At 40.3% G+C, this 7407-nt stretch overlaps 1 protein-coding gene across 3 annotated transcripts; it reads left to right on the forward strand.

Annotated features, from left to right (window-relative positions):
- The first annotated feature begins 410 nt into the window (after positions 1-410).
- On the forward strand, positions 411-7147 carry LOC120440537. Of its 3 annotated transcripts, XM_039613217.1 has the most exons (5): positions 411-467; positions 1099-1275; positions 2727-2795; positions 2903-2951; positions 5940-7147. In XM_039613217.1, exons 2-5 carry the CDS (start codon positions 1136-1138, stop codon positions 6990-6992), a joined length of 1311 nt encoding a protein of 436 aa, XP_039469151.1. In that variant the 5' UTR covers positions 411-467; positions 1099-1135; the 3' UTR covers positions 6993-7147. The 3 variants fall into 3 exon arrangements, with proteins under 3 accessions (XP_039469151.1, XP_039469150.1, XP_039469152.1); XM_039613216.1 differs by lacking the exon at positions 411-467 and having other exon boundaries at positions 969-1275; XM_039613218.1 differs by lacking the exons at positions 411-467; positions 1099-1275; positions 2727-2795; positions 2903-2951 and adding an exon at positions 5101-5631.
- Positions 7148-7407: the final 260 nt, after the last annotated feature.

Below are 7407 nucleotides of genomic sequence, written 5' to 3' on the forward strand. Positions count from 1 at the left end.
AGTAAGTTATCAATGTTAGAAGGCACCACCTTTTTTTTCAGTTTGTGTAGAAAAGCATCTGTTACTCCCTGAGTCCTGGATTGATGTACATAGATAGACTGCTAAGCCAACAACAGTGCAATAGATAGACTAAAGTGTGGTTCAGAGATTTTTCATCAGTGTATAAGAGTGGAAGTTGTAGAAGTAGTCAGATGTCTCTAGCAGGCACTCAAGATTTCTCTGGCTAATCTGGCAACCGTAGCCGATCTCATGAGAACACCTGTACAAGACTTTTTTTCTTTGTTTAACAGATGGAAGATAGCAGATTTAAAGCTGTCTACGAACAGCATGAACAGCATACTGTCAACTGTGGTGTTGAAGTTGCTGTGAAGCAGAAAGACATGATGCTTGAGCTTGATGCAGATGTTGTAGGAGGAGGAAGGTGCAAAAAAGTGGAGCAAACAGGTGGACTACATCTTATGCAAAAGGTGATACATCTTATATACCTCTTACAGGTGGTGGCAGCTAGGCAGAATCACAAAATAGTCTGTAGGATGGCTTTGTGTTAGGATGCCTGGGTCGTTGACCCAGGGTTTTGAGTTTATTATGTTATTTATCATTTCTAGTCTTTGGTTTCTTTGTTAGAGTTCTGTCTTTTGGTTTATGTCTCTGTGTAATCCTTAGTTGCTGTCTCCCCTGTCAGCTATATCCCCGTGTCCAGTCAGTGTCTGTGTCTGCCCTGGTCCCACGTCTCTGTTCCCTCTGTAGTGCCTGCCTGTGAGCCATCGTCTGTAAGTTCAGTCTGTGTTATGTTTCCTGTTTTACTTTGAAAGTCTGTGTCTCATGTAAATGCGTCTGGTTGTGCTTCCTTTGTCTCGTTAGGCCTGATTTGCCGCAGCTGTGTTTCCCTCCTGTTACTCATTCCCTGATTGCTCCCTCGATGTATTTAAGCTCTGTGTTTCAATTTGTCAGTGTCGTGATCTACCCTTATCTACACTCAAAAATATCAACTAGGGCATGTGTTTGATTAACAAAGTAGTAATATGTTTACATTACATGAAGAAATCATTTTTATGCTCATTACATGATTCATTCTTTTTTGTTGAATATAAATCAAAGAAAACTTCGATGAGTTAAATTCGTTCATGGCAATCCAATGAGAATGAGGTCCATCAAACCAACGGCTCTGATAGTGTCATGTATTGCACATGCTCCACGCCCACCGGATGCGGAAAGGTCCGTTGAGAAGTTAACGAGTGCGCGTGGAGTTACTTCTTTGGCATACCTGATAGTGAGGTAAGTAATTCACATATTTCTTGATATATTTATTTAGGTTAGTGGTGTGAGAGATAAATACTAGTAGTTAAATTTTTATACCTGTGTAGTGTGGTGACTTAGGAGTTTTATATATAGCAGGGAGTGTGTAGAGCCAAACATTTTTCAAATGTAACTTTTTGATTTTTTTAAAAACTTAACCGGAGTCGCTAATTGTTGCAACAGAGCAAAAACTGATAAGGTTACTTTGGTAAGTTCGTTTTTTTGGTTTCTGTCAACTTTGAATGAGGTGTGTTTCATGGTTATCTGCATGGTTAGGACTGTTTTTTTTCTCTGGAGTTAGCTAACTTTGAAGAGCGGGAAAGCCGCGTAGAGCCGTTATGTCTTCGCTCCGTGAATGACGGGTTACTTTCTGCTTAACCGGAGTTGGTGATTGTTGGTAGCAGTGGTAAGACTGACCAACATGGTTTTGGTGATTTTTATGAGTGTTTTATGATACTCTAAAATTCCTGTTTTTGTCAGTGAAGTTTAGTGGCGGGCAACCGCATTAACTGGATTGATGAAAGGTTTAATTCAACTAAACCAGCGTTTAGGGGAGTTAATAACAAGGAGTAAGATAAAATCTGTCACAATAATTGCATGTGCATTTTCTTTTTTTGTAATATATTCACTTAGTTTTTGAATTCAGAATGATTTAGGTGGATAATTGTTCGGGTTATAGTTTCTCTGGTGCTCTGCATTAAGGCTGACTAACGGTGCGTTCACACCGAACGCGATAGACGCCCCTAGCTGATCGTGTGCACATTTGCACCTCGAAGCGTGTCCAGCGTGAACTGGTCGAGCTTTAAGATATGCAATTTTCACGCGTATGAAGAAGAGATCTGGAAGGAAGTAGTGCCAGACGGTATGTTATTAAAATGGCAGCTGTCAATCTAGCGTTTGAAGTAAGAGTCTCCCTTCTCTATTTGCTGTGGAGAGCAGAGCAGTGCGTAAAGGACGTCCTCACCGTACCTGGGTCCATCAGGTCTTCCACAAGCGTGAGCAGTTTGGTGAGTTTCACCACTTGCTCCAGGAGCTGCGTCTGGATGACGGCCGCTTTTAGCTGTACCACCTTCTGTCCCTTGCCGAGTTTGAGGCGCTGCTGTCCCGCAGATTTTACCAGCTCGAGCGGTAGACGTGATAAGCGCGAATGCACAAAATGCACCACACAAACTGCAGCACGTATTTTACTTCGCGCTTCAAAGGCGTCAGAAAAGCGTTTTCGCGATGCAAATCTGCTTCCGAAGTTTAGCTGGACCCCCAGTCGCGCTTCATCGTGCTCCTCCATTGACTTTACATGTAAATCTGAAGCTCTGGTCGCGTCTATCGGGTGCGGTGTGTATGCACCGTAACAGTCTTCACATTTCACAGTATGTAGATATTAACACAAATTTGTCAGAGTAATAACTTTGTTTTAATTAATTTCTCCCCAGAAATACATCACAAAATAAAGCCACATCCCCATGCTCTGAGATTCTTATGCACCTCCTCAACAATACATGGTAAGTTCATGTTTGCCATATTATTATTATTATGTTATTTATTTTTTGGATGATGCAGAAGTTTAATTTCCTTGACGTTTTCTAATGCATATTTCATTTTTTATCAGTGACGTGTATGTGGCAGTGCAAGCATTGTGTTACCAGAGAGAGCAGCAGGTACAAATTACTTCAACATTATAAACTACATCATCATTACGGAATAGGTCAACATTATCAGTGCATATATGTTAATTGTCCATGCACATTTAAGACTTGGAGTGGACTGAACACTCATGTCTATAAAGCTCATTCATCTACAGTTTACACAGACAGCTTCAAGTTCAGTAACTTTTAAATGTGAGTTATGTGACTGCAGTGACGTCTTCTCTGAGAGAGATTTTTTTTTGTCCATATTGGAACACATCTGCGAAGTAACGAGACAGTTAGTTGTGTGTTTCTTGGTTGCCCTTTCAAGACAAATATTTACAATACATTTTATACACACAAAAAGAGGAAGCATCATCCACACACACTTAAAGATTTTAAAGGCAGTGTAGTTACACATGTGGACCCAGTTCAAGTGATAGAGTCCTCTGATAACGTAAGGGCTAGCTGTTCTGAAGATGTATCCTATGGTGAATTTGAAAGTGAGTCAGTGACAGAATGTGATAATAGTGCTGTTGAAAATCAGCCCGAACTAATTGAACGGAAATTAGCAGTAATATTGTTGAAATTGGAACACATATTTCATGTTCCAGCAAAAGGATTAGATGAGTTCTTAGAGGAGTTAGTTTTTCTGTTGAGTTCAGCTAGTGTACCTCTGACAAAGCGTACAATTACAGAAATTTTTAAGAGCCATAACCTCCATATTAGTCAGGCTGTTATTGAAGAGCTTGCAAATTCTGTATGTGTTTCTAACCCTGTGGCTAAAATATTGGGAAAGTGTGGCCCTCTTGCCACTCCTTATAAAAGAAAACTATACTACATACAAAATTTTAGGGTTGTAGAGCCTGTTGAGTATTTTTTATCGATAGACCAAAGGAAGACATTTCAGTACATCCCTTTATTACAGTTATTGCAGGAAATATTGAGTCACAATAAATTGCTGGATAGAGTGATTGAAGAACAAATAGCTCAAGAAAATAGAGAGAATCTGAATGGTGATCAGAGGGTTTACAGATCTTTTCGAGATGGTGAGCATTATAAAAGAAATAGCTTTCTAGATGGTGAGAAGTTGAGAATTTCTATTAACCTTTGTATTGATGATTTTGAGGTTTGTAATCCTCTTGGGACCTCACGGAAAAAGCACAAGCTTTGTGGTGTATATTGGGTCTTGGGCAATTTACCACCTGGTTCTCAATCAGCCCTTTCATCCATTTATTTGGCAATCCTTTGCAAGAGTGAAGATTTGAGGACATTTGGGTTTGAAAAAGTCTTTGATCCACTTTTGAGAGATCTGGTAACTTTGGAGCAACATGGTGTGTTCATCAGTCAGTTGAACGAGTGTATTAAAGGAACTGTGAGCTGCGTCATAGCTGACAACCTAGGAGCCCATGGGCTGGCAGGTTTTGTGGAAAGTTTTTCTGCTGAATACATATGCAGATTCTGTACAGCTAAAAAATCTGAAATAAAATCAGTGACTGCTGGTGATTTTGAGCGTAGAACACCGGAACTTCATGAATTCCATTTGAAGCATGCACAAGAAACAGCAAGTGCTTGTTGTGGAGTAAAACGAGATTGTATTTTGAGTAAGAATCTGAGCCATTTTCATGTCACTGCAGGCTACCCTCCAGATGTAGCACATGATCTGCTAGAGGGCATAATACCAGTGGAGCTTGCGCATTGTTTTTCTTTTTTAATCTCTAAAAAGTATTTCACCTTAGAAACACTTAACAACTTGATCCAAAATTTTGAGTATAAATGGGCAGATAAAACCAACCGGCCTCATGCAATTCCCCAGACTTTCTCATTAAAAAAAAATATTGGTGGAAATGCACATGAAAATTGGTCTCTACTTCGTTTGTTGCCTCTAATTATTGGTCCACTTGTTCCAGAGGATGAACCTGCATGGCATATTGTTTTGGATCTGAAGGACATTGTGGAGCTTGTTGTAGCCCCTGTCCAGTCTGATGAGTCAATTTCATACCTTGAGTGTAAAATCAGTGAACATCGCCAGAGATACCAAGAACTTTTTCCAAACAACAGTCTTCTCCCTAAACATCATTATTTGGAGCACTACCCTGCTCTGATTTGTCATTTTGGGCCTCTTGTCCACAAATGGACAATGAGATTTGAGGCGAAACATAGTTTTTTTTAAACAAATTGCTCGCCATACAGACTGTTTTAAGAACATACCTGTTACACTTGCCAAAAAACATCAGCTCGTGATTGCCTCTGACTTGCACTCTTCTGACCATAAGACACCTTTAATGGTAAATGTTGGCTCATCAGTACCAGTTGATGTTCTGAAAAGTGATATCGCAGTAGCTATAAAGCAAAGATTACCAGATGAAACTGATGTCCATATTACAAAAAGCGTGTCATACAATGGCATGAACTACAGCACAGGAATGATAGTTGTTCATGGGCAATTATTTGGTTTGCCAGAGTTTGCAGAAATTCTGCAGATTTTTATTTTGCATGGCAGAATATACTTTTTTGTAAAAAAGTTCTCTGCTTGGTATCGAGAGCACTTCAGAGCTTTTGAACTTGACATGTCACATGTGAGAGAGGTGTCTCTGATTGAGCATGGGGAACTACTCGATGACTACCCGTTAGCTGCCTATTCAGTGGGAGGCCTGCGTCTGGTTACTCTGAAGAGACACACTAACTTGCAGGGTAAACAGGAGTGATGTTTGTAAGTATTTTCCCCCTATATCACCTGGCACAGTAAATAATACATCATACTTTGCAGACCAATTGCTACTTAATTTATTGAGAGTAGATTTCTTTTAAGCATCTTATGCAAGAATTGTCATTAATTAGAAGAATGCAAGACAAATCTGGAAAATGCACTATTCACTTTTCCTTCTCCAGTAAAAAAAATCCTAGAGGCCATGGTGACATCATCAAATTATCGTTGACATTAGGATTTGTTACACACACTCGCACAATAGTCAATAAGTACATCTTTATTTATTTTTTAAATATTTTATATTTGTCCAGGTCAACATGATGGCCCAGCCCATAAGACTGAGGATCATTCTCGGAGAAGATGATGCCAGGAAACTAATTTTACCAGCTGGGATATCAGACTCCATTGAGGAATTGTGTCAGGAAGTAAAGACAAATTTTGGAGTGCAACAGGATTTTCGTCTTCAATATCAAGATCCTGATTTCGGAAATGAGTTCGTAAATCTGACTGCGATCTCTGAAATTAATGATAAAGCAACTTTAAAGGTTGTATACTTGGATAGTGTGCAGTTGCAAAGTTTTACAGAAGATGAGGGAGTGACGTGTCAACCAGTGCGAAGTCCAACACATTCCTTTTCAAGCTCTTCAGCAGACACAGACAATACAAGGCCCGTTTCATCGTCAGGTTCATCACCGTCTACAAGACTGTCAGTGTGGCCAAGTGTCTTCACAGTCCCTCGTTTCAGCTATGAGGCTGAACTGCAACTTGAAAAGGCCAATGCTGAGTTCATTGCTGGTGGAACTCATTTGACCCCCTCACCAAAACTGAAATCCCACCTTTTAGAAAGGCTGGCTGAAGAAATAATAAAATTTAAAGTCTATCCAACTGACAATGACCTGAATGAAGTTGCAGAAGCCCTTGTCAAACAGCATCCTTGTCTGAGGGAGCAGGGATCCTTCAATGGCTGTTATGGTTGGAAAATTGGCCTCAAGTATAAAATGGCCAATGTCTGGACCAAACTGAGAGGCCTAGGCTGTGCTGAGGTGTTGGTAAATTCACTAAAGAACAAGGCCCAAGACAAAAGTCAGGCAGCATTGAATGTGAAAAAGCCTAAAAGAGCAGAAGTCAATTACTGTCCGCAGTATCCAAAAGGAGAAACTACTGACAGCCTGGAAAAAGAGAGAATTGCACTGCTTTCAGAGGTTCAGAAGAGAAACAATGACAATATAGTGACAATGAAAATGCAGAAGACTTTTTCGTACAGAAGGCAAGAAGTTATTCAAGGACAGCCCTTCATTGCAGATTTTAAAAGCAGATGGCCAGCTCTGTTCACCGAGAAAGAGGTGCATGTCCTATATGTCTAGCTTTATGTCGCAAGTAGGGCTGCCACAAACGATTATTTTGATAGTCGACTAGTCACCGATTATTTTTGCGATTAGTCGACTAATCAGATCAAGCATCCATTGAACGTAAAACATACAGCTTATTGCACCAGCATGCATCTGCTCTTATATAACTATCATTATTAACCTCAAGTTGCTCACCGATGCATTCATCAGAGTGTGAATGTGTATGAATGTTGTAGACAGTAAGCACTAAACCCGGTGGCGCCAGTGTTCGACAGCCTCGCCTCTGTCAGTGCGCCCCAGGGTGGCTGTGGCTACAATGTAGCTTACCACCACCAGTGTGTGAATGGGTGGATGACTGAATGTCTAAAGCGCTTTGGGGTCCTTAGGGACTAAGTAAGCGCTATATAAATACAGGCTATTTAAACAGTTT

The sequence above is a fragment of the Oreochromis aureus genome, linkage group 6, assembly GCF_013358895.1.
Source record: "Oreochromis aureus strain Israel breed Guangdong linkage group 6, ZZ_aureus, whole genome shotgun sequence".
In the NCBI taxonomy this organism is placed as follows: Eukaryota; Metazoa; Chordata; class Actinopteri; order Cichliformes; family Cichlidae; genus Oreochromis; species Oreochromis aureus.

Excerpts from the sequence above, each read along its gene's own strand:
- LOC120440537 (XM_039613217.1), top strand. The coding sequence starts at position 1,136 with ATGAGAATGAGGTCCATCAAACCAACGGCTCTGATAGTGTCATGTATT. Across the intron at positions 1,276-2,726 it reads TTGGCATACCTGATAGTGAG|AAATACATCACAAAATAAAG; the intron begins GTAAGTAATTCA and ends ATTTCTCCCCAG. Across the intron at positions 2,952-5,939 it reads GTTACCAGAGAGAGCAGCAG|GTCAACATGATGGCCCAGCC; the intron begins GTACAAATTACT and ends ATATTTGTCCAG.